The sequence below is a fragment of the Xiphophorus hellerii genome, chromosome 22, assembly GCF_003331165.1.
Source record: "Xiphophorus hellerii strain 12219 chromosome 22, Xiphophorus_hellerii-4.1, whole genome shotgun sequence".
NCBI classification, from domain to species: Eukaryota; Metazoa; Chordata; class Actinopteri; order Cyprinodontiformes; family Poeciliidae; genus Xiphophorus; species Xiphophorus hellerii.
In genome coordinates, this window is record NC_045693.1 from 11,418,510 (window position 1) to 11,446,077 (window position 27,568).

At 38.3% G+C, this 27,568-nt stretch overlaps 1 protein-coding gene across 1 annotated transcript in view; it reads right to left on the reverse strand.

Moving 5' to 3' along the window:
- itga9 (integrin, alpha 9) overlaps positions 1–27,568 on the reverse strand; it is a 67,184-nt gene that overhangs the window by 27,422 nt on the left and 12,194 nt on the right. The window contains exons 6-15 of the mRNA XM_032552366.1: positions 26,730–26,859; positions 25,955–26,040; positions 25,820–25,882; positions 25,228–25,365; positions 24,932–25,037; positions 22,241–22,335; positions 20,396–20,486; positions 20,058–20,103; positions 19,791–19,945; positions 15,250–15,410 (exon numbers count right to left, since the gene is read on the reverse strand). Coding sequence (XP_032408257.1) covers positions 15,250–15,410; positions 19,791–19,945; positions 20,058–20,103; positions 20,396–20,486; positions 22,241–22,335; positions 24,932–25,037; positions 25,228–25,365; positions 25,820–25,882; positions 25,955–26,040; positions 26,730–26,859 — 1,071 coding nt within the window. The remainder of the gene's footprint in view (positions 1–15,249; positions 15,411–19,790; positions 19,946–20,057; positions 20,104–20,395; positions 20,487–22,240; positions 22,336–24,931; positions 25,038–25,227; positions 25,366–25,819; positions 25,883–25,954; positions 26,041–26,729; positions 26,860–27,568) is intronic.

A 27,568-nucleotide genomic window follows, 5' to 3' on the forward strand; every position in this document is an offset into this window, starting at 1 on the left:
AACTATTGGAAATTCCACCAATACTAAAGCTATTAAAACATGCTCTTTATGTTCTCTCTTTAGCGTATTTATGTAATGTCATGGTGATGTATTGTCTCAATGTTTGTCAAAATACAAACATTGTATAATTGTTGTATAAATTATACTTGTATAAACAAGTATAATTTCCATCCAATTCACAATTTGTGCGATGCTTTGTGTTGGCCCTACACAAAAAATCCCAACAAAATATGCTGAAGTTAGGGCTGGGCATCCATGAAGTTCTATCCCTGACAGCATAGATAGAAGAGTACCTCCATATAAAATTTTATCTCTGGCGCTAAAGTATTAATGGGATTAACACAATGGTAACTCACCAAACTGCCCACTTTCAGCACACAGAGCAGCTTCATCATGGTGGGTGTGGGGAGGCTGACGTCAAGCCCCAAAATGCTGTGATGCTCAATTTAAACACATCATGCTTGACTGAAACACACAAGAGCTTTACTCTCAGCCAAACCACTCCCTCAAAAGTGTCCAGCTTCGTCTTTACTCAAAGAACTCCATGTAAGGGCAAAGGGTGTTTAGATGATTTACAGGTTGAAGCCATTTTATTTAAGAGCTAAGTGCTGAGGAATCTTTGTCTAAATGGAAAAAAGCTTTTTTAATCAAGTGATGAAAGGATCCAGCTTGTCAACAACAAGGGTGTACAGTGGGATACAAGGAGATAATATGAGATTTAACGAATTTAGAGCAATGTGTGCAGCATATGGTAGTCAAGTAGATAATGAGCTTATCTTATATTGGGCTTAATATGTACAATTTGCAGCATTAAACTATTAGTTACAGCAGATTATCAAAGAATGTTAAGAGGTTTGGGATGACAAACTGCAGGCATAGGTAAAAGAGTCACTTCAGCTGAAAACTACAGATGGGATTTGATGTCATCCGACATCATTTATGCATTCATCTTCAGCTTGTTCATCTTTAAACTGGTACGCAGACATGAGCACATCTCACCCATCCTGTCTTTCCTTCATTGCTTCCAGTGCAAATCTTAATGTTGGCTCATAAATGCCTAAATGGTCATACTCCTCCGTACCTCCCTGATTTATCTTCCTTCGTGGGCCCTTAGATCAGCTATTTTTAGTTGTCCCAAAAGCTAGCCAGCTTTTTCTGTAGTGGCTCCCAAACTTTGGAGTACGATGCCTTTAATTTCTAGTCCGTACTATTTTATGAGTATATTTGTTTTATGTCTTAGTTTTTATCTCTTTGTTTCATTTGGTTTTTGCAAAAACACTTGCTGTTTTTCCACAATGGATTATAAATAAATTAGATCTGGATTTAGTGAGTTATTGCTGTGGCACGTTGCCACTGCATGTGCTAAAATATATTTTTTAATGCTCTCCTATATCTTCTTATTTTATGGAATTGTCTAAAAATGTATATCTTTAGCTTAAAGCCATACAAAAGCATAAATCAGAAACTGGCATGAAACTGAGAGCATCTCCGAGGAAAACATTACTTCTCTAGGGAAGTATTAAACTCCTGTATCTTTTCAAAAATATTTACACTTCTGATCCAACAATGTTTCAGAAAATCAAACCAGTCCTGGTTCATATGCCACAAAAGCTTTAAACTATGAAAAATAACATCTGTGACAAAATTCTGCTTTTCATTCGAACCCCTCCGGCGTCACTTATCTCGAACAACCTTCAATCGAATCTAACAGCCGGCTCCCACATCCTGTTGAAATTCCCCAGGGTTCACCTCCTCAGATCAGACTGTTGTTGTCGGTGGCAGGAAATTTATTTTTTCAATCTAAATAGCTTCCTTCAAGGACACAGTCAAGGACTTGTTGTGACAATGATCACTGCCACTCATAAACCTGGGTTTTCTCTTGTTTTTCTTTGACTAAAGCACACAATTGCTTTCTTTTAACTGGTGTGCTTAAAAGGGACAAATTTTGCAAAGCACATTTTTATACTTTCTTTTTGGGTCTCTACTGCTTCTAAAAAAAATCCAAATGCTTCCAAAAATAAAAATAAAAACAACCAGCCTTTTTCTTACAATAAGTTGATGTTTTTTTGGTATCTGGAATATCAGCTTTTTCAAAAACCTCCCGATTATTAAATCACAATTGTTGGTCACTGCCTCATTACTTGGCAACCCCAGAAAAGCCTAACTTTGTTACCTAGCAACCCAAGCCTAGACCAGCCCCTCACCTACCAACCCAAACATACCATGTATTATCAGTTCGTTGTAAAATAATTATTTTACAGAGATCACTAAAACTAACTTCATTTATATGCCATTTGCATGTCCTCATGCAACATTTTTTGAATCTATTACATGAGTCAGTGGAAAAACAAAGTTTTTTGGACTTTATTACCCTGATTCTATCCAAACCAATTCTGAGAAATGCAAAAACACCAGACTACTAGTCACACTAAACATATGCAGTTTGGGCCCTTTTTACTCCAACTCAGAGGAGAAAGATTTTGCTCAGCCCGATGTTAGTAATTGAAGCAGATGTCTGGCCAACTTCAGGGAAAATGTGATTAGTCAAAGAAATCGATAAAAAGAACTGTAGGTTATAATAACATGACTCAAAGTAAGGGTAAAAGGGATCCCTAAACTTTTCATAGAAAGTACCACTTCACTTCACTTAACACAAATTTTTCTCAGTGACACAACATCGTAAAGACATTCAGATATTGCAATAGGAGTTGCCCATTTTCCTTTTATTGGGTTTTCTCAAGAAAAAAAAGAGAAATCTGATTTTTCTCACAAACACTAGTCTCAAAATCAAACATGGATGATGTGCATTTCAAACATGGTGATCGCCACAAGTCAAAAGTTAACAACCTTGATTTATAAACATATTTCTGTTTGAGTGCATTACTTCAGACATCTATTACTATCAGCTTGAATTGCTAATACTCACGAGAATACTCAGTTAGTACAAAAACTGGTACATCCTTTTGGTTTTTGAAATATGGCTCAGCATAACCACCAATGAAAGCTGCTCAACTTTCTCCCACCTGTTTTATTTTCCGTATTTTTATTTATGATCATCGATAAACTGCACTGTTGTATTGTTTTAATACAATACAACTCTCACTGTTGTATTGTATTAAAACAATACAACAGTGAGAGTCCTCTGTTTTCGTGAGAACACTCTGGAGATCAACCAAAGCCTAACCTTTCGCAGGATAATTTGCTGTTAGAAAGGATGGTGTGTTGCAATGTCTCCCATGAGCAAACATACATTTCCTCCTGAATACACAGACAAGCACATCACTTCAGTGACAGGAAATGTGTACCATCTGTAGTGTCATGGATGAAGCCACATCACAAAGAAGACCGATAAATATTGTGCTGCTTTTAACAAGGCGTAGACAAAGGTAATGTATGTTTTCTTGCTGCTCACAATTGCTTTTCTCACAGAAAACTCAAACAAAAACAAAGAAAGATTTTCTCAAACATAATGTAATAAATTCAGATTGTAAGGGTGGGCATAAGGAAACATGCCTGTTTTACCCAAGAATTGGGTTACACTGGTTTTATTGGCTTGAAAAACAATGCTCACATAAATAGAAATTACAGGAAACTTTTACAGCCTCGTCCACATCATGAAGAAAGCATTCAACATCTGACGGTTGGACAGCTACAGACACAGCTGGGATTTATAAAGGAGCTAAGAAAGGTGCCTCTCTTCCCCCAGTGCAGCTTGCCAGATGGAAATGGTTAACTCCTCGAACATAGAAAATTCATCAGCGTGTTTTTTCCTTTTACTACGTTCTCTCAACAACGACTTGATTTAGCGCCAACGCTAATAACTATAACTGCTTCTTTGGACTATCTGCACGTGGAATTCAGTTAAGTCTCTAATAATTACGCAGATGTGCTCCTGCATATCTCAGTTCCTCCTCACTCAGCGCCCCTCATTGTGATGTTTTCAACACGTTATTTTCTTTCTGTTCCATTTTCAGTATCTCAATTACATCTGACTTAAAATGCAAGCTCGCACTAAAAGCATTCAAAGAAACCAAGGCTGCAGCAGCAGAACAGGGGCAGAAGGGAAGGTAGTTATTTTTTGGCTGATTTCTGTTAGAATAAATGAACAAATGTGAAATCAGAAAAATAATCTTTCCTCTTACAAGATGAGAGACAAAGGAAGATTTTAAAGAGTTTTTTTTTTAAATGGGAGTTTTCACAACAAGGAATCAAAAAATTAAAATGATTTTTTTGTGTTTGCCATAAGGTTTAGGAAATAAACAGCTTACAACATAAAGCAATATTATAACTTTAAATTTAAAATATTATAAATTTTAAATGATACTCTTTGCCATTTTCAATTTTAGTTGTCATTAACTTTGAGGTTTCTTTCTGGTCTTTCCACAGAACAAATCCTGTTAAAGCTACCAAGTTCACTCTCTATTTTTCTTTGTCATAAAATTGTTCTCCAAGTGCTTCTAAGTTTAACAGTCTCTCTTTGATGGAGGGAGACATTGATGAAGCTACTGCTGCCTTATAATATGTGTCCTCTTTGGTTTTCCACCAGTAAAAGTTCTCTATGGTCTGTATTTAACAGTGTCTCCTTCCTGAATAGAGACAGTGATGAAACTATTGCTGGCATTGACTTTCTTTTCTCTCCTTTTTTTCTTTTACATAGAAAGTACAATAGAAAAACATTCACACTACGCCTGTTCTCCTAGATGTCTCTCCCTGTAAAAGTAGCAGGTTTTTCTTTACTGTCAACACATTCTCTTTAGGATGAGGGATCACTGCCAAGTTGATGATTCAATATAATCAGCCAAGTTTCCTTTAACCTTTTACCAAATGGTATCACATGATCACCAAATTTGACTTTGTTGTGTTAGAATCTGTATTGAATTAGACTGGATGCAATTGGATCTAAATCTGTCAATATGTTTTTTAATTGTTTTGGAATATAACACAGATTTATCTGAATTGAATTTGAACTAACTTTGTTTTTGTTTGTTGGGATGAATTTAATCTGTTATATAAAGTGTGAAAAAGGAGATAGCATTTGTTGCTTACGATCAATGTTAGTGGTCAACCTTTGTAGCTGTACCCAAAGTACTTAGTCTTATTTCTCAATGAATTACTAATATTTTCTGAAAACTATGTTAAAACTTTCTTTGGTTTCATCAGCTACTGTTGCAAAGTGTCCATAAAGCACATAGCAGAGTCATCAAGAGAGCATAAAAACCATTACTTTTATATACATACATCGGTTATATAGGAGTACTTTCTGAGATTTAGATCGCAGGGAGGAGAGCAAATATGCTTTGTTGATGTTTTACGGAGATTAACTAAATCCATCCTGCTAATGGCGTCATAAGTTTTATTTCTGAATGTTGTTGTTTGGAAAGAACAACAAGTGTCGGAAGACTTCCTGAGCTTGAGACAAACTTCCTTGAGCATCCTGATAAATCTTTCCTGTGAATAAACAGGAAGCAAGTGATCTGCATTATTACAGAAGAAAGTGCCAAATCTCCATGGAATGAGGATCCTCTAAGAAATGTGCTGCAGTGATGTGACAAGAGACATTTATTATGAAATGGCTATTTCAGTCACAAGAGAAAACATTCTGCTGATGAATGGGATGTTGGCAGGGGGAGCATCTTAAAATGTGCAGTTTGTTAAACAGAGTTCAGTGTGTTTGTCAGTGAGTTTGAATCAACTCCATCCTGGTGATAGAGGAGGTCTCCAGATGCTTCCTGCAGCTGATTTTCTTACTTTGTATGAATCTGGGACCTTTATGTTATTGTTTTCCAGACTGGGTTGTGATAAAAACTGCATCTTACAAAGATAAAATTTTGGGTAATCCACCCATTGAAGGTCCTGTAGGATGCAGTCTTTGCAGGACTTACACAATGGAATAATGCAAGCTGTCGAATTTTCTTTGTGACAAAATTAGTTTGTTTCTAAAGGAAATAGAATTTGATAATGGTACCAACAGAGAGTTAAATCCAGATCTTTAAGCACTGGATTTAACTATAAAGTATAAAAAGACAAACGACTCTTACTTCTTACTATCTGACATTAAATCAGACTAAATGTTTTCTGTTTTAAATCAGTAAGGACCACAAAAAATATTTCTACAGCAAAACAAATGGAAACACTAGGAAATATCAAGGCAACACCTCAAGATGTTGAGTTGTTGCCAGGAAGTTTTGACTCAAGTGGGAATTACAGCTGGATATTAACCCCAAATTAGCTAGGAAGTGGTTAACTGACAATAAAATGAATGTTTAAGAGCAGCCATCCCAAATCCTGAATCTCGCATAGAAAATTTATGGGCAGCACTGGATGGGTTCATTCCAGCAAGGTTGCCTACAAACCTGACACAGTTACGTCAGTCCAGTGAGGAATTGCAGCAAACTATTGTGAGAAGCTTTAGAAAGGATGTTTGACCAATTTTGAAAGACTGGTTTTCCAAATATTTGAGAAAATGTATGCAAACTTATGATTTTTTCTGGATTTATGACAACTTTGGAAATCCTAACTAATCAAAAGTGGGTAAAATTTAGTCTAATTTAATGTCAGACAGTGAGAAAAAAAGGTTATGTCTTGTCATTTCATACAACACATTTGCAGTCTTGGGTTCAGCTGTAAATATTAACAACTGATTGTGTAGTAAAGTTGATCAGACTGACATCACTGTGCAACTGTCAGAAACTAAGAAACACTCAGCAACACTGTCTGTGTTTCCTCTGCAGTGGAAGAGGAAATCATGGCCAGGGAGACTCTTTCATTGTGGTCAGACTTGGCCACCCATTAAGTTGCCTTGCGGTGGCATCATGTGGCAGCACTGTGGCCAACAGGCTGCAGAAACATTCTGCCTAACAAGCTGCCAAAATCAACAATTCATCAAATCTGCACAACCTCTGATCAGGTTCAGGAAGCAGAATAATGAATTTGCCATGGCAACAAAATACAGTTTGTTTAATGAGCTGCCTCACCAGAGGTAAAAACCTGACTTGTAGCTTTTATGCACATAAAAGAAATGAGACATCTGACTTGTAGCTAAAGCCTGTGCTCTGCCTTGAAGAAGAGTCTCGTGTTCTTGCTGGCACGACCATGTAAGGAAATCCTGATGAAAACGTTAGCTGTGCTAAAATTAACCCAAACGGTGCCTCTTTAGTATCCTGAATATATTACAAACATTAAAACTTGCAGCCAAAACATTTAGCTGAACCTATTTTTGTCAGTGTTAATGACATCCTCTGCTTGATTTATTATCACAGTGACTAGCTCTAGTGCTGTTTTTCACATTTTTCAACCCATTCTTCATAAAGAGCTGCTTGACTTTCTGCCATGTGAAACAGAGGACAGCTGGATTTGATTACCTTTCCGCTATATACTTTCACTGGATTGGCTCTCTTGGCCTGAGCTGAATGAAACAAGGAGGGGGGGCTAGCATCAAGGGAATTGCATGTTTGAGTTAAAGATGAAAACAAAAAGAGCAGTGTGACTGTCGCTCAGGGATGTCAAAACGTGCAGAGGCTCTGTGACTTTTTGGTGCCATTGGAGAGCGTTTGGGAAGCGGCGACAGGAACTCCTCCTTTACGTTTCTCTCCTGAGTTTCCTGTTTGTCTGCAGACTGCAGACTGGGGTCAAACGGTGAGTGTAGCTGATATTCCACATTAACTTCAGCTTACTATGATGAGCAGGTTTGTGGATTTTATGTGAGAATGCAGGTCAAATACAATACAGTAATCTGTCAACCACACAAACGTGCAGGAGTCCAGGGGCCTCGTGAACAGGCTGACTATGTGCACAAAAATGTGTTTTATGTCCTTTTCCACACAAACATTGAGTTGTCTCTGCTGAGTAGCTGAGAATGAAAAAGTGTGCAAACCCACACCAACTTCAGAGCTATTAACCTCTCCAAAGCTCTGAGCAATTTCTTAGATAGTACTCCTTATATGTTTATTAATTTATTCAATAAACGTATAAGTTTCACATAAGGTGCAAGTGCAACTAACCAACATTGTTGTGATCTGTTGATTCATTCATTGTGCTTCCCAACATACTTTGAAACTGAATACAACATAGCAGATTGGGTGGCTTTGTGGGTAAATTAATTTACTTGTTCTAGTATTAATTTCTCTGATTCACTGAGTTCGGCAGCACGTTGCTATAGTTGGTAGCAATGTTGCCTTGCAGAGAGAAGTTGCTGAATTTGAGTCCAAGCCGTGGCCTTTCTGCATGGAGTTTTTTATGTTCTCCCTTTTGACATATGGGTTGTCTTTGGGTTGGATCAATTGGGCCCACTAAATTGCACATAAATGGGTGTAGAACACAGTGGAGGCCCATTGTTTGTCATGTGTGTCTTTGTATTGTCAAAGACAACAGCTGCATCATATTGTCTTCAAGAAATCATGATTCAGAAATGATTAAATGAGTTATTTGTTATTTTTTGCTGGTTAAACTGCAGTTTCAGACAACCAAACCCCTAAGTGGCTCTGTGTTCACTGTAGTTATGTGAATAAACACATACAAGAAGTTTGAAATGAAAGTAAACGCACACTCTACTCCAGTACAAAGTCCATGCAAAGGTTTGTACATTACGCCATGGATCTTCTAAAGTTAAACTTCACATCCTTTAATACTATTATTTTGCATAAAACTCTAAAATAGAATCTGAATCAATAATAAAAACTCACTGAAACGGAGAGCTGGGGTAGTCATCTCTGCATCAAAGTGCTATAGTTTATATTACTAACAAATAAGCAAAAGTCTCAGTAAATAAATTTAGGGTCATTTTAAAGGTGAATCTTATTTCACAAAATATAATTGTGACTATCTCTGGTTTTTAAAAATCTCATGCACAAAACTGCAGAAAAGATTTTCATCTGTATGAGAGCAGAAAGGACATCCCATCCCCATCGAGGCCTCTGGAGCAGCCGCGGTCATTCGAACAAAGTTTACTGGACTTTTAAATACTCCAGTAGTGCGATAACAAATGTTAGGAAGACATGAGATATGCATGCTGGACACTGGTGTAATGTAGGTCAGTGGAAAGTGGGATAGGATGCCTTTCCAGCTAAATAAAACAGACAACTGTTAGAGGGAGGGCTCTGACTGCTTATTTTAACTCCTATTCAGAGGCTGCGAAGCATCTACAGTGTGGCGCTAAACTTCTCCTGACCACAAATGGAGCTGGCTCCTGGCAGGATTTCAAGGCTCACGTGGGCTTGGCTGTAATGGGTCTACTGGAGTAAGAACACACATGATGATGGATGAACAATCAAAGACGCAAACACGAACAGAGCATTTAACAAAGCACTGCTTACAAGCTATTTGCTAAGACGAGCAATAAATCAAGACCAAGTGAACTGAAACCAAACACTACCTGACTCAAGGAATTATGAATGCTTTACAAGTTGTAGTTAAATATATATCACAATGTAATGTTGACATAACACCTGTTACACTTTAAATCTGTGCGCATGTACGTCCTGCACTCGTCATGCAGTGGAGCTTGCATGCATGAAAAAGTTAAATATAGAGCATAAACTGAATACTTTTCTAAATTCATTCAGTTTGCTGCCAGCTAATTCAATTACGGTCAGTATAAAAGGTAAATATCTGTCTCCTGCTCTGTTTTTCTTCACAAAAGCTGAAAATTATGTCAGATTTAAAAAGTAAGCCAATACATAATATGACATTTTTTTGTGAGTCTGAACTATTTGAGGGTGTTTTAACACAATACGGTTAAAGAGGAGTTGTTACCAAAGATCTAAGGGAAGCAACTGTGGCTCATTAATTATCATGGTATTATTAAACAGTTTTAAGTTCCTCACCCTACAGAAAAAATAAAATTAAGATTTATTTATAAGAGAAAAAGAGCTAGATAATCCATCATGTTAATTTAGAGGCTCAGAAAAGTTACAAAACCCCAAAGAGCCACATCTCTATCTCCAAAGGGCTTATTTTGTACAAATGTACACGACAATTACAAAAAACAAAAACTAAACTTGTTTAGGGAGTACTATTTAACTGACAGATTTGCTTAAGTTTGCAAAGTTTTATCTAGACAAAAAACATAGAACTTTATAGCGAATGTCTAGAGCATATATGGGGTTGTTTTGCAGCCAGAAGCAGATAAAAATGTTGCAGAGGAATCTTCAGAGCTCAGCATAAATGACGACTCACTAACGTTCATAAACTGAAGCAAGCCACATGAAATGAAGAACAGGCCAAACCTCCTCCAAAGCCATACAAGATAACAAAACACATATGGCAATTATTGTATCTTTATACAATTAAAAAGGCTCTACAAGCTACTGAATCATGGGGTGGTTTCAGTCTTTCCACATACTGCTTAGGTTTGCAAACACCACATAAAGAAATTTAAAAGCAGATATAACTTATTCCAACAATGAAGTACTATGGTGGAGAGCTGATGATCTGGGTTCGTTTTGCAGCCAAAAAACACACTGAATTAAATGAGCACCACTCTGTATAACAAAATATTTTAGAGCCTAATGTTAGTTCACCTTTTCGAAAGCGTAACACAGCTCTCGCAAATGCCTGCTCAAAACATGGACCTGAAATTTTGTAAAATAGCTTTGCACAAACTATTCTAACAACTGAAGAAATAATACACATTCTGATGAGTTGATCAAACTTTCTCTAAAGATAACGTCATAAAAATTACAACACTGAATTACTTCGTGTTTAGTTACATTACATTCAAAAATACTTTATTAATTCCAAAGGGAAAATAAAATGTTTAACTTAATTAACAATTTCTGGGAACTTCTCTCCTCTGCAAAATGTTAGAGGCATGTCTAATACGCGTTATGTTATTACGTTTTTCAGCTCCAGTTTCCATTTTAATACTGTTCATGCAACAAATATTCAACTATTTTACTATGATGGACTTTGTCTGCCTCAATAAGACGAGACACAATACCTGAAACTTATAACAAGCCTACGGTACAAAATTACTAAACACACTTCAAACAACAAAAATCCTGCCTAAATCCAGGGATTGGCTTTTAAATGATTATTTTCTCCATCTCATGAACACTTCTGGCTATCTGAACGTCTCATAGTCCTTGACTGTTTTTTACAGTCTCATTGAAAGTCTGCATGTAGTTTATTCCGCTAAAAATAACCAAACAAAGGCCATCTGGAGGGTTAGTATGCTGTTAGTCATTGCCAAAGAAAACATATTTAAAGTGATCAACATGAAAGACTGGTGTATTAGGAAGAATGACTCCTGAAAAATGTTGGACGCTAAATGCATTAGCTGTGCTCTGAGCAAGTCTGGTCCTGCCCTGGACTTCTCAGGATGATTTACTGGCGGGCAGATCCGGGATTTTGCATCATTTCAGATAAAATGAGCGTATCTACTGAATGCACACAACTTTGACTCATGAAGTTTGGGTTCTGGCTGATAAACATATTTCCAGTACTTTATGCTAGAGACTTTTCTAGAGAAATTATGTCTGATAATTGGCTAAACAAACTCACTCTTATCTTGTACGGTCATTTTCATTCCCCAACTGAAAGAAAGGTTTTTTATCCTGTTCCTTTACAGCACACCTCTCTGATAGGCTGCTTTAATCTGATAAACTAACCTCTGTGAGCCTATCAAGCATCAGCACACAGTGTTTGCTAACTACCTATACTTTGTGGAGGTGGTTGTGTCTGAATATCGACTGGTTAAAGACAATGACCTGGAAAAACCCAAAATGTTTTCAACAATTATTAGGTGAGATTCTGAAAACTCGTTTTGAGTGACTCGAACCATCCATGTACACTTTATAATTATTGATAAAAAGTACCTAAAAGATTATTAATTTTAAATAAAAGTAAATTAATCTCAGTTTGAACAAACCAACTTTTTATTTAAGTAAAGAAAAAGGATTACTGACGCAGCACCTAAAGTCACCCCCTATAATATCTATAAAATAAATATTTTTAAAACATTTCAAATGAGACATTACTTTTTTAATTTTATTGGATCATCTTTAAGGTTTTACTTAGTAATTCATATATTCCAGTTTGCTATAGCAGTTTTTTTCTGATTTTATTCTAGAGTTGAGGCTTGGTGAGTTTTAGCCTGTTGTGTTTTACTGAGCTTTACATCTGCCTTCGGTCAGTTCAGCTCAACTAATCACCAGTTCACAAGACAAACAGATTTAAACTATATATAGAAAATAAACTGGACCATATTTTACACTATTCAATGTTCAGACAGTGCTGATAGCTTTAACTTATAATGCTAATTGATAAAATAATTAGATTAAAGGAAATCCACTTGATCTTTGCTGAAATCTTTCCTATTCTGCAAGTATGTGGCGACAGTGAAAAGGAAAAACTCACTTTTAACAGGAAGAAATCTTCAGATCTCTCAGTGTGAGCGGCCATCTTTGCCACCTACTGGGAAGCGTAATTAACCTTTTCACCTTTTTTTAGTAGTGATACATCTTTGTAGAAGGTTGCAATGTTGCTGACAAAGCAGCTAAATATGCTACTATATATAATCATAGGCCAGAGAATAAGGTGTTGTTTTTACTTTGGTTTAAAAATGTAGCAAAGTTTCAGACTCTGCTTCATTAATATTCATTCATATTTTCTTCTTCAAAAATCCTGTAGCTTCTGTGAATCTTCACAGGTAATATAAAGGTATGGATGGCCGAATGGACAGAGGAGCTGACGGTCGGCCCAGCAGCGTTCCTCACATATCAGCGCTCGAGCAATCAACCCTGACGTGAGTTTTCCATCGGCGGCGCCAGCATACTGTTACAGTTGACACAACAGCAGCCGAGCACCCTGCTGAGAACGGCAGGCTCAGCCTAGCGAGTTTCATGTATGTTTTTGTTTGAGAACAGGATGAGGTGGGAGCGCGATCCCCCCGCCCCGATCCTGGAGGATGCAGTCCGGCTACCAGCTGGTTTCCATTAGCATAACTCTTCTGAGGAATGGCAGGTCTGGCTCATGTGGGCAGGAGTAAGAGGAGGCAGATGATACTGGAGCGTCTTTCAGAGCGGCGCCGGATCATCTGTGATTGTGGTGAATTTTTAGCTTTCATTTAAAGATTAGGGCTAAACCCATACAGTTTAAAGACAGAAAAATTCATGTCAGGAAAATTATCATGCTGAGACATAATTTTTGGTCTTGTTTGTGCACATGTATTCTGTAAATAGTCGGTTAAAGTTGCAATCTTTGTACCACACCTCCAATTCTGTGGTTTCACAATTTTTGTTATGTCTGTTGTTATGTCTGTGTTCTGCAGCTTTGGTGGAGTCAGTGGGAAATCTAGCATAAAACAACTGTATCATAAATTTATGCTCCATTTAAACATCAGCAAAGCAAGTCAAAACTACTTCAGATTTCACAACTATAGAGGATTTATCATCTGCAAATCTAAATATCAACTTAGTGTGACAGAAATAGTTTAACATTCCTGAGGATGCTCTTATCTGCTTTCTTCTCCAGGTACACAAGAAAATCAAAACCACTCAGCCTCCATATGAGGCAGGTGCCTGATGAAGTTTAGCATGAAGACTGACAAACAGGAGGAAACGCGTAGCCTTGCACTTCTTCGGTGTAATAAAATCTGCCTACCTGCGCCTCTAGAAAGGGCTAAAGCTGTTTTTAAGGTATGAGTAGTCCTGCTTTTCATTACCAGCATCAGACTCTATTTTCATCAGGCAACTTTAGAGCCTAAACTAACCAAAAAGAAAAGTAAAACAAAGTTCATCCCAAGAGTAATATGCGCCCTGAAGGGCTGCTCTTTAAAGCAGAAGTGTGTTTATCTCACACAGTGAGAGAGATGCCACAGATATGTGGCAGCTTCAAGCGATTACTCAGCCATACTTTGCTTGGCCACCCACAAACCTGAAGATATTTGGTTCAAGTGTTGAAATGAGTGACTTACTTTGTGGAGAAATATACCACTTACAATTGTATATATAATGTTAAAACTAAGTTTGCTGTGGCTCACAAAAGTGTTCACACCTGTGCATATTTTTCTACATTTTCTGGCAATTCAATAAAAAACTACAATCTATTTTATTGAGATATTACATGACGAACCAACCATGTCGGTTTACATGTTTAACCAACACAGAAGTGGCAGGAAAATAATAAGTTAATATTGAAAATTGGCATCCATTAATCACTCTAGAGTCAACAATTTGAATAACTATCTTTTGCTAGTCCATCAGAACACAGAAACTCAAATGGAATAAGACAATCATGGACACACACAGTCCTCCACCTCAGGGCATGCTTAGCCAAACATTTTAACTTAACATTATTGTTTCTGGACTGGTGGAAGTACTCAAAGAGAACCAACATAGACAGTGGAAGAACATTCAAACTTCATGCAGAAAGCCCTCTAGTCTCTAAAAGTAGTTGGTTGCACTGGATTCTAAAAGTTTCAATAAAATACACTTCTACATTTGTGGTGTGAACAAAAACAAACAAACAAATAAACAACTAAAATTTTTAAATAAATGAATAGTTTTAGAGGTGGCAAAAATATATATTTCATTGTGAAATGTCAGATTTTAAAGTTCAGCACCATCTCAGTTTGGACACAAACCATGAATGACCTCACAGGATAAACAGCTTTTGCTGGAGCTGGTTTAAGTAGCCGGAACGCTTGAAGAATGAGATGAGAGAGCATTAATGACAGCCCCGCTCAGCTGGGGGCTCTGCCTCCCACAGTGAACAAGCCTGAAGACCCCCATTAGAAACGGCGGTGAAATTTACAGGCCTCGTACCGGAGGAGCTGATACATGGATGATGCCCTTAGGATGCGGACTCTCCCTGTAGCCACAAGACTAAGTCATAGAAAAACACAATAGCATGACTATGCAACAACAAAGGAGAGTCTGTTTCCTGTTTCTCCAGGCTCACACTTGAGCTGAAAGGTTTCAGGGATCATCAAGCTCCTGACTGCTACCTTTAACCCAACCCAGCAGGGTGACACAAATAGCTTCTCAGCACATGACTGCTTATATGCGGCAGTAAATTCTCCAAACACCATGAGTAATGCTGTTACTCCCACTTTATGCATGTGTTTTCCCCTATTTCACTCACAAAAAACATCTGGATATAAAACAACAGCTCTAAAAACTCCATCCCAAAAAACCTGTTTAATTAAATAAACGATCTCATATTCCAATTCAATTCCAGTGGAGCTGTCAGGGTAAAGTAGGAGCAGGTGAGACATCAGCTGAGTAAAGGTTAAACACAACCTAAGCGTACCTTAACGTAGGCGGTGTAGCGCTGGCACTTCTCTCTGTTGATTTCCAGGCTCAGCTGCTGGTTCATTTGGCTGATCTGAGATCCAGTTTGAGTGAAATAAATCCTGGAAGGCTGGCTTTTCTGTCGCTTATCCACATCAGCAGTCAGGTTGTACAACAACTCTGAGAAATGGCAGAAGCACAGTCACACATAACATTAGCTTAAAAACATTGCCAGTTGAGTACAGACAGTCCTGAGAAACACTTTAAATATGCATGGTTTGGTTTTCTGCTCGTTGCCAGCAGAACATGGGAAAAAGTAAATTATTGCTTATTGGAAGCAAATTAAAGAAAATGAGTCATAGGGGAAGACGGAAACATTTTTGGTCAAATCATCATGTAGAGCTTTAATGTAAGAGGATGACTGCTGCTCGCAAAATGAAAACAGGAGCAATATTTCAGTTTGTTTAAAGCAGTTTATCATAGTTCTTTAATTAACATGGCAGATAAAGATATGAATTATAGCCAAGTTGCAGTTTTTATTAGAAATAGTTCAGAACAGAGATTCTCCAGCTGCTGGAGCAGAACTGAAATGTTCTTACAGTGAAAATGAAAGTATTTATATCCTCTTATTGCAATTATTGTTACATTACAAATATAAGCTACAACCCACATGATGATGCTGCCACAATCATGTTTCACATTAGGGATGGTGTGTTCAGGGTGACGTACAGAGTACGTTTTCTCCAATATGCAAGGTTTTCCATATGGGCCAAAAAGTTTGATTTTAGTTTCATCATGACATTCACTGCAAAAACACAAAACTCAACTTAGTTCAAATATCTTAGTACAGTTGAAATAAGGCAAAAATAACTTTTCAGCTTGTTTGAAGTAAATAATTAATTAATATTGATTTATAAAAAAGCGTATAACACAGACACTGACAGACTATTTCATGTATAACAAGAAATTTTTCCCTTTAGTGAAACAATCTGTCAGTGAAACTAATACTTTTTAAATCAATATCGAAGCATTATTTGCTTAAAACAACCTCCTGTATTTTTCTGACGATGTACTTGTAATTTAGTTTTGTCCTATTTTAAGTGTACAGATATTTCCACCAGAAACTAAACCAAAAATACTTGGCAAGATTTTGTATTTTTGTGGTTTTCCTCATGTTTTCTGTGTCCCTTACAAACTGCAAACAGGACATTTTGTGGCTTTCTTTTAACAATTCTTTCCTTTCTGAGACTATTCCATAAAAGCGATATTTGGCAGGTGCAAGGCCAGTACTTTTCCTATTTTTTCCAGCCTAAACATTTTTAGTGCAACTTCTCCAAAGTAACCATGCTTCCTTGCTCAGGCTGTCAGCTTAGATTGAAGGTGATTTTTTTTTTTGGTGAGGGTCGTGCGGGGGTTGTTGTTGTGCTATGCTCTTTCCATTTTTTTTGAGGTGGAATATTTAATGCAATGCTTTAAACTTCTCAAAACTTTATCCCTGACCTGCCTGCTGTGTCCCTTGGTCTTCATGACATTGTTTGTTGACTATTGTTCTTTAAATATACTCATACCTTTTAAATAACATCACCCTAGATTTTATCTAGGGCAGGCATGTCCAAAGTCCGGCCCGGGGGCCAATCACGGCCCGCGGTCAGATTTCATACGGCCCGCAGCTTCAGTTTTATAATGTATTATTTATGGCCCGCCTGCACTGTGAAACAGAATAAATAAATCATAAAACTTGAAACTGTAATTCCTCCTTTCACCAAATGGTGGCAGCACCACTTTAATACTATCAGTGCGTCCGTGCAGCGAACCCCTCTCCACTCATTTCTGCCACTGCAAAGAAAACGAGGAAAGCTTACAGTGAGGGCCACCGCTTTCAAGAGAGATGGGAATTATAATACTTCACTGAAAATCAAGGCAATTGTGCTTGTCTAATTTGTGAGACGGTTGCCTTGTTTAAGGATTTCAACGTAAAGAGACACTACCAGACTAAACATGCTAACTCATACAACAAGCTAACAGGAAGTGACCGTGCTGAAAAACTGAAGCAGCTCCAAGCTGCACTGGCATCACAACAGCGATTCTTCACGCGGACCTGTGAGTCAAAAGAAAATACCACCAAAGCAAGCTACGAAGTGGCCATGTTAATAGCTAAACATGGCAAACCTTTTACTGAAGGTACATTTATCAAAGACTGTGTTATGAAAATGGTGGAGAACATTTTGCCCTGAGAAGAAGCAAGAATTTGAGAAAAATGTTTGCCTGGCACGTAACAGTGTGGCTCTGAGAGTTGAGGACATGAAACTGAGTGTTTTGAACGGCAACGTCTGTCACTATCAGTAGTGAAGAGCCAAAAAAACATTTATGCACTTGGATTTATGGCACTTATTTTTATTAAACTCTTGAGTAAGATTTGGTTATGAACCTGTAGATGTGACAAACTATTACTTTCTGAAAGATATTGTAAATGACAAGAGCAAAATTAACTTGTTTTAAGATTTAATAATAACAGACAACTTTGCATTACTTATAACTCCTGTTTAAAATGTTCTTGAGGCAAAGATATTTTTAAACTCATGTAAATTTAAGGTATTTCATACAGTTTGTTCAATGTTATCTGACTCTCCAGATATGAAAGAAAAGCAGAATTTGGGTTTTTAGAGTTGTTCTCATCTGCCTGAGTGGCTTATATTTGGTTATTTTGTCATTTGAAAAATAAATATAATTGTGACAATGAAAATTGTGTATTTGCATGAAACTTTTGCAGTTAAAAAATGTCCAGGGCGTGCCGTGGTGGCGTAGGGCGACCCGTATTTGGAGGCCTTGAGTCCTCGACGCGGCCGTCGCGGGTTCGATTCCTGGACCCGGTGACATTTGCCGCATGTCTTCCCCCCTCTCCTTCCCTGTTTCCTGTCAGCCTACTGTCACATAAGGGACACTAGAGCCCACAAAAGACCCCCTGGAGGGGTAAAAAAAAAAAAATCAAAAAATGTCCGAACAAACTATTGGCCCCCGGGCATCTTCACTTGATCAAATCTGGCCCTCTTTGCAAAAAGTTTGGACACCCCTGATCTAGGGGGTATTTCCCTTCAGCTTTACAATTTTGAGCTATTTTTTAAATACTTTTGCAGGCCACTGTTTCCATCCCTTGGATACAGGAGGAGCAACATGAGATCTATTTGAAGGATTGAAGCCATGAGGATGATGTAAAATTTGCTAATGTTTCTGGGAAAACCATATATGGACCTTTGGCCTTTTAGAAACAGTTTCTCTGAATGAATAAGCCTCATTCTGCAGTAATTTTCCCATGGGGTGTCATACTGGTAAAACAGTGGGAGGGGTAGTAAACACACCCAATTCGGACCAAACTAAGCTTTCTGTTTCCGTTATCCAACAGAGCGAATGCCATGAGCTCATTCCAGAGGCGGTGCAGGAAGGTTTCACTCTGGGAGTCACCGAGCACACAGTGCTTCACTTTCCATGGTGACGGCCAGATGGGTAAACAGAGAGGCTTTCTTTCTCCTGTCCAGCCAGGACAGTGTCATTATGCAACCAAAGGGCTGCTGCTCCCCTTGGGGGAGGCTGTGAGTGACCACACCCAAACACTGGAACAGGACTGCATCTCAGCTGTCATCAGGCACACCCAAGAACATGTAAGCAAAAGGTTGATCGGTACAAACACTGGGCAAACTCAAAGTCCGCCATAGGCAAGTAACTTAGTCTTCAAGGAAGTGATTTTCAAGGCAAATTTCCCTTTCTGCTGCACCTAACAAGACAGATTTCATTACGATGTTACATTTGGTTAATGTAATGTTATATTTGGTTACATTTGCGTACTTTCTAAACATAAAGCTGATGAACATACTTTATGTTTGTCATAGAACAATAGAATTTCATATTTAATAATGACTTTTCAAAGCATTTGAAGTGCTAACAATAATTATTGTAATTAAGCCAGATGAATAAGTCTTGAATATAATTGTCAAAAAATCAGTCTCCTCCACCTTCTCCCTATTGCTGTCTGAAGAAATGCACCGTTCCCGATCAAAAACAACCAATCAGAGCCAGGACAAACATCTTGGGGCTTTCAATCAACTCGCTCCGAAAATGTGCTAATGGCGGAGAAACAACTTACCGTTACAGGGAAACAGTTTATTCGGTGTCATCAGTGGCTGTGCTAACTAGTCTGAGAATTTATGACAATCTACGCAAGCTACAGTGTAGCACAGAGCAAGGGGGACCAGGGAGAGGATGAGGAGGGTGATTGACTAACCCTGGCCCCTGGCTCTGATTGGTTGTTTCTAGGTAGCACTGGGAGAAATCAGAAGTACTCGTTTATTCATAGATTATGTGTTTCATGCCGTACTGTCACAATATAGAGACAGATTTAACAAATATGTACAAAAATATTTTTTTTATAAAACTTAAATACACCAGATTTAAAGAGATAAATGTTGATGGACGGATGGGTTTCTTTAACCTCTTGTATCATAATCAGCTCATTTTTTACTCATTTTAAAACTTCTTCCATCTTTCCCTCTCGTCAGAATTATTCACCTATTTCTCCAGGCACCTCTCTCCCCCTGAAGTGCATGCAGACAGTGATGTTGAAGCAGTTCAGATTCTGGTGACCTTCGTGGCACTGCGGCACAGAGATGTTGATGGAGACGGGCAGGAAGATGGAGACATCCACTGTAATGACAGGCCGCGACCTGCGACCACACAAACCCAGACAGAAACACCGTGTGGGAGAAACCATTCATTTAAACCACTGTGAGGAAGAGAAAGAATCACTATTTAGGTTTTCATAGGTAGAGAACTCACCTCAGCAGAACCACACTGTCTGCCATAAAAGCTCCAATGGTGACATCTGCAGCAAAGACATGATAGATTTTGAAAAACCATTAAGAAGACATGACGCTCATGCAACATCAGCAGTGTTTACACCTGCAAATTCTAAAACAATGCACAAACCGAGGCCTTCCAATGTCATGCAGGCTCAGTCTATCAGCAATGGAATGCAGTAAACAACATGCTTTCTGTCAGTCACGGGGCGGAAATATGCTATTGTTGATTCCAAGAAACTACAAATGTTAAACAGAAAAACAAGAAATTGATCCGTTTCGTTTTTGTTTTTGCATCTGTGGATGGGGAAGCTGTACCTGCATATCCATTCCCGTCCATGTCCACTTTACCGGAGATGGACTGGCCGAACATCTGCAGCCCGGGGCTGACGCTGCGCCCAGATAGTTTCTGAAACAAATGATGCCGAATTTTAAATAACAACATATGAACCAACATACTTAAAGAGACTGTGCTTCATATGTTTTCAGTAGGTTTTTCAGAAGTGAAAGCTAACACATTAATGTTCAAGAAAAAGATTGCAACAGAGTCAAGAGTATTCATACACAGAAGAAAAGTCCATGTGTTTTATTGGGATTTTATGACCAATACACATGATTTTTCCAAACAATGGTGAAATTTGGTGTGTATTTGGATTTAGTCCACTTGTGTCTACACTTTGTAGAACCTGGTGCAATTCTCTTTCCACTTCTAGACTGTACTTTTTGTTTATTCCTCTTTGCAAAATAGCTCAAGCAATGGACGAAGCTCAATTAAGTAATTTATAAGTCTGGACTTTGACTAGGTCTTCATAACAAGTGAATATGCTTTAATCTAAAAATTATTGTTTCCCAACTACACACTGTGTTGTAGGTGTTTCATTGCTTCAGTACACCTGATCTCAATTGATGTTTTGTTCTGAACTGTGGTCATCTGAATTGGGTGTGTTGAAGTAGGGAAGCATCTAAATCATGCAGAGCAGTGCGCCTTGGGGACTAGAGTTGAGAAACATCGGCATAAACCATTCTTTTGAAACTCTGGTTATATGTTTAGGCTCTTTGTCCAACTGGAAGATGAAAATCCACTCCAGTGTAAAGCCTCTAGCAGGTTTTCTTCTTCATTGGTGTACTCAGAGAAACATGCAAAGGTCAATTTTGGTCTCATCTGACCAATGGAACTTCTTTCCCATGTTTGCTGTGTGATCTACATGGCTTGGAAAAAACAGGAAATGGATAGCTTCATAGCTTTCATTTACCACTTTTACATAAAAACCTAATTTGTGAAGGGATCAACTAATAGTTACCCTAGAGCTCTGCAGCTCCTTGAGAATTATGTTGGCTGTTTTAATGTTCTCTAATAAACATTTGAAATCTTTAGAGAATTAATTTATGCTGACATCAAAATAAAAAAAGGTAGTCAATTTACTGAAACTGAAGTTGGATGAATAAATTTAACCTGGGGGTATACATAACAAACAAATGCATGCCAAACTGTTCAGCTTTTTATTTTCCTGCAATTTAAAAAATATCCATTATTTTGTTTTAGTCTATTAAATAAAAAAAACATTAAAGTTTGTGTTTATATGGGAATAATCTTGATAGTTTTGAGAAGCACTGCACAATTTTAAATAATCAAATTGCATTGGTGGAAAAGATGTGTAAGTGGTTTGGTGAAAAGTTTTAGTAACCCAGATTTTTCTTGTAATTAAAAGAGGCAGAGGAGGTACGTCAAGAAGCATTTTTAGGGATGGGGTTCTTTTGAAACAAAGACCCTGAAATGGTAAAAAGGATTACACCTTATGACTTGAAAGCACAAAAAATACACCATTGCCTACAGGGGTACGCAGTGGTGTACAGAGTGGACAAAAAGACAAAAATCTTGGTTTAAAAATGCATTTAGCCTCCCAAATGTGGTCAAAATGAATGAGTTCTCCTCATTTTTCAGGAGCTGTGTGGGTCTAACATGTAATCCTGAGGCTAAACTACCACCTGCAAAGTCACCATTCATCACTCAGCTATTAACAAGCAATCAAAGGCAGCCATATGGTCCTAATCAGAATAGTTCAAAGTGTGCATGACTAAAGCCATAAAAACACAGAAATGTAGAAACAAGAAAAAACTGATTAGATGATAACATTACGTCATGTGAGAATCAAATCTATTTACCATTGAGTATTTTCTGGTGATTCCTGTGGCGTCTCCGTGGTAGATATACACCGCTCCACCATAGTCGTCCTCTTTCGGTGCTCCTATGGCAACATCTGAGGAGACAAATAGGGAGAAAGTTATGTTAAAAGTTGACCTTTTTAACTGGGGCTTGATGAAACAGTGCATGTGTTTGTGAATGTACAAATATTTCATTAACCCCCTGTTTACGTTTAGCTGGCATGTGCATGGGAAACAAGCTCTAAAAAAAGTCAAACAAGTAAAAGACAATTAAGCACTCTTAGGGACTATAAAACTTGTGCGACCCCTGAGAATGTGGAAACAAGGCTATTAAGTTCTGGCAAATTCACTGAAATGCTCTCATCAGCTTATTTTAGCAGAAAGTCCATATTTCGAGTTCCTCTTATAAACCAAAACACTTCCATACAAATTGGTGCTGCGTACCAGGCAGAAATGGAAGAAGAGACATTACGCAAAAGCTAATTTAGTGTATGGAGACGAAATTAAACCCTGTTGGCAATGGTTTTACGGTAGCTCTTTAAAATTAAATGGCAGCAGTTAAGTTGTAAATAATTATCTGTCAGTCAACAAGCACATCTGGCTCTTTCCCACAATGTGAGAGTGATGAGCTACAGAATGAGTTATAATTCACTGCTGCCATCTTTCGCTGTGCACAAACACACCCTCTGGTGCCAGGCTGCAAGCCTTGAGGCATATCTCCCACAGAGATGAAACCAGGCAGAAGCTTCCAGCCGTGAGCGAGCGATGGATGCCAAGCAGGGTTCTTTTGTAGCCAAACCGAGCAAGTGCCAAGAAAACAAACAGCGCAACGGTATGTGGCTAAGTGTTAGCGGAGAAATGGTTTTGTGTCTGCATGGATGAGTGCACAGAAGGGTGAGGAAAGTCAGCGCACTGAAAACATTTGGGGTAATTTAGACAAAATATCTGAAAATGACTGGTTTTACTGCACCTACTTAACATGTCAACCAACAATGCTGTGATAATGAACTTGACTTCGGAGTAATGTCACTCTGTGTTGAATTCAAGGGGTTGCAATTGTGGTTGGCTTTTATAAGCAACTTAAGATGATCTGAAGATTAGACATTGTTGAGTCTCACAAAAGCATTCCCACCACTTGAACTGTTGTCACTTTTGTCAAAGGATTACCATAAACACCATCTGTTTTATTGAGATTTTGTGTAGTAGACCAACAAAAACGACTCAATAATTGTGGAGTGGAAGGAAAATGACACTTGTTTTAGTACCATCTATTACTGCAGTGACAGCTACAAGACTTTCTGGGTCTATCTATACCAGCTTTCCATACCTAAAGAATTACATTTCCTCATTATAGTTGAAAAATAGATGAAAGGGAACATATCATGCAAAATTCACACATTTCATGTTTTTGTGCTTGCTCTCATTTGGGTCTCAATTGCTTCAAATCATCCTAATGAGTTTATCAATGAGTTAATGTTTTTTGGTGTCAGGAAAAAGAGACATTTCAAAAACGTCCCAATTGTCCAAATGCTCCAGCAAGTTTGGTCAGCTGGTTTGTACAATTCAATTCAATTTAGTTTGTTTATACAGCACCAAATCACTGCAAATGTCTCAAAGCGCTTGACAAAAAAAAAAAAAAAAAAATCATTGGCACTGACAGTAGCTGCTGGAAAAGACAAGCGTTTTGTTGACTTACAATTTTAAAACCACTTGCTGTATTCTTGTTGGTTGTGCAGCAGGCTCCACTTCTGCTTTTCAAAGGTGTACCATTGTATAGTTGGGCAACCGTTTGCTGCTATTTTTATGCACTAGTGTAAATGTTGAGTTGAAGGTTGTTGGCCAGCAGAAGCTTATTTGGATTTAAAGTGACAAGAGGCCCTAAAACAGCTCATTGTGAAAGGAAAATAAGTAAAACTGAGCAGATAATCTAATTACCTAAGAATGATTTTGAGCAAAGAACTTTATGAACATATCCTAACCTGTTCAATGAATCATAATAGGTCACCTTTAAGAGTCCACCATTAAAATAACTGATTACAGCAACAGTTCAAAGTTATAAAATGAGCATGATATGAACAAACCGATAAAAAAAAGCCTGTAGTGGTGCTAAGTGTAAATAATAAAATACCAATAAAATACAATCAAGCTTGAGGTTGCCACATGACAAAATGTGAAAGAGTTCAGTAGAAGTTCTCATAGAAGTACAAGTACTTCTACAAGACAAAGTAGATCATATTTTTGTGTTTATTTCATCCAAATACACGACCGGTACCAGAGTTTGGTCTACATTTCAGTAAGTCTGGCTTATTTCCGGTGAGAGTTGGACTCTATCAAGGTTGTCACCAATTCTATTCATAACCTTTATAGACAGAATTTCTAGGTGTTGAGGGGATCCATTTTGGTGGCCTCAGGATCGGGTCAGGCCCTGATCTCCAGCACTGTGTACCTGAGTATGAAGCTGCTGGGATGAAAGTCAGAACCGCCAAAACCAATACCATGGTCTAGAGCCAGAAAAGAGCACAGTGTTTTCTCTTGGTTGAAAGGTGAAGCTCTCGATTTACCGGATGATTTATGTTCCTACCTTTATCTGTGGTCATAAGCTCTGAGTAGTGACCGAAAGAACAAGTTCCCTCCCCATAGTGTTGGATTTAGCTGGATGGAATGGAGGATTAATGAACCCTTTGGACAAACCTTGATAACCATCGTCATCAATGTCCCCAATTGCTGCAATGGCCTCTCCGAAGTGTGCATTGAAAGCACTGTCGCCAGTCAAAACTGTATTCTCCTCCATCACCCCCTGAAAGATGTAGCAACCAAAGTAGATCACACTTTGATCCAAACCCCATAATAAAATTAAACTACCCCACTGCAAGAACAAAAACAAATCCAAACATTTGGATTAAAGGCAAAAACGAGACATGTTCCAGTGAGATCAGCTTGCTAGTGATGGTATTGTGTTCATTTCTGCTGAGCCATGTCCCACTCACATTGCCCCTGCTGAGGTACACAGACACCTGGCCCTCGTCCCGGAGCTGGCTGTGCATGGGTGCCCCCACCAGCAGGTCCGACAGGCCGTCCTGGTTCAGATCAACTGCACACAATGAGGAGCCAAAGTAAGAGCCCATCTGGAACCAAGTTGAGCCACAGAGCAATGGGTCAGATCACAGGCAGTTCCTCAGTGCATATAAATGAAACACATCATACTCTCTATAACTTTTGCTTTTATATCTCTATAACTCACACACCAATCATCTGAAAACAAATTCTTTTATGGTGATCATGATTTTGCTGTAACTCTGTATAAAAACTTCCCAAGTTTTGGCTTGTGGCCAACGTGTTTCTGCCTAAACACTAACACAGACATAAACAATGTGGCTCTAACAACAAAGCAATTATAGTAGTGGGTCTGCATTGTATCTGAAGAGCCAGTTACAAGATCCTAAGGCAGATAAACAAATGTGTTTACATTGTTTCTGCTGTGAGAAAACAGAGTAACACAACAAGTGTACAACTGAAAAAATATGCACAATGAATACAAAAAGATGTTCTGAAATCTGTAAAACAGATCTAGGTACATACCATTTTCCCCGAGGCTTGAAAACTCTTCACCAAGGACCCAGCTTCAAGTTTGAAAATGTAAACCTGTCCAGGAGTGAAACAAAATTAGCTAAGCAGCAAAATGAGACTAGTGTACAAAGGTGGTAAAGTCCATACCTTTCCAACGCCCTTGTGTTGTGGTGCCCCGGCAGCTACGTCTATCGCATTAGGAGAGGAGAAGTGCCCAGCAGTCACAGCATAGCCTGGAGACACAGACAATGAATTAATCACTGTATTGTAGCTGTGAGGAGTTCATGCTAAACACGAGCAACTCACAGTGAAACCACACACTTTAAGAAGCCATCCACAAGGCTCTACAATTTTTCTGGAGGAACATTTGACCACTTTTCCTATTAAATTTGGAACAGCACCTCACACAGACTCGACTTTTAGGCCTTCAATAAAAATACATTCAAAATAACCCTGATTTATTCATTTTTAAACTAGTTTTGATGTGTGTTTGGGATTAAAGTCCAACTGGAACACCCAATCATGACCACCTTTTAACCATTTGTTAGATGGAAGTTATTGGTACAAATACATTTAAATGAGCTCATCTGACAGGAGAGTGGGCAAAAGTCTGGCTAAAATAAAACCAGAACCACGTAGAAAAGTGTGTGGCTTTAACAAACCTTGCTCAGGGACAATTATCCAAGTATTATTGGGGTCTAGATATATCTGAGCAATTTTTTAAAATCATTTTCATTCTATGCGAATAAGCAAAAACAAAACACTATAAACTCCAATCTGTGCACCAAATTCTAACTTTTAAACATTATTAATCTGTTAGTGAAGTGGTTTGCTGAGTAGTCATTACACCTAAAAAAAACAATTAAAATGCATTACTGGAAGCTAAAAATGCCATTAAATCTTTTGCACTAGTGGCTCTCACCAAGGTAGCTGTATCTGTGTAAGTCAATGCTGTCTTTGTTCGGGCTGTAGAAGGTGTCAGAAGTCATGTTGTACACCTTAACCGTCCCGGTCCAGTAGTACGACCCTGGCGCCCCCATCACCACCAGCTCCTGAGCATCAAACAGCAAATACATGTAACTGCGGAAACCTTCTATAAAGACAGAGAAAGGAAAGGAAAAGCACTGTCGGGTGGATGTCTGGTTAACCAGTGACCACAGACTGGTTTGTGCTATCTGCTTATAAACACGTCGTGTGCCAAGAGAAGCAGTTAATTGATGGAATTAAGGAGTACGAGAAACTTGTTAAATGAGCTGGGCATCAGTTGAGATTCTCCCTCTGATTAAAAACACTCCAGGAAAGATGCTGCATCCCTTGGTTATTAGACCTGTCAGCTACACCGGGGAATGTGGATTTATCGCCGCGAACGCTTCCTTTGAACAAACAAACTAAACAACACAGTCAGGACCTTACTCAGCAGTATGCCGTCCCTGTGCTGTGGCGTCAAACATCTGGGCACCACCAGGCACATGGAGCAAAAGTTCAGACAAGGATAAAACCCGAACAGTTGGATGCCTTTTCTTTCAATTCTTCACATTCTTTCAAAGGTAGGGGGGGTGTTCAAATGGTTTACCAGATCCTCTCTGACAGTCTCCAACCATGGAAAAAAAAGGTGGCCTGATAATGTCTCGAGTTTCCATCTTTGTTTTTCCACGTCTCTTGCCTGGGTCTGTGTACAGCTTTCACAAGAGGCAATTTAGAATATCTCCCACAACAAATTTAAGATTCTTATTTTTAGCACAAAAGTTTAGCACAGAATAC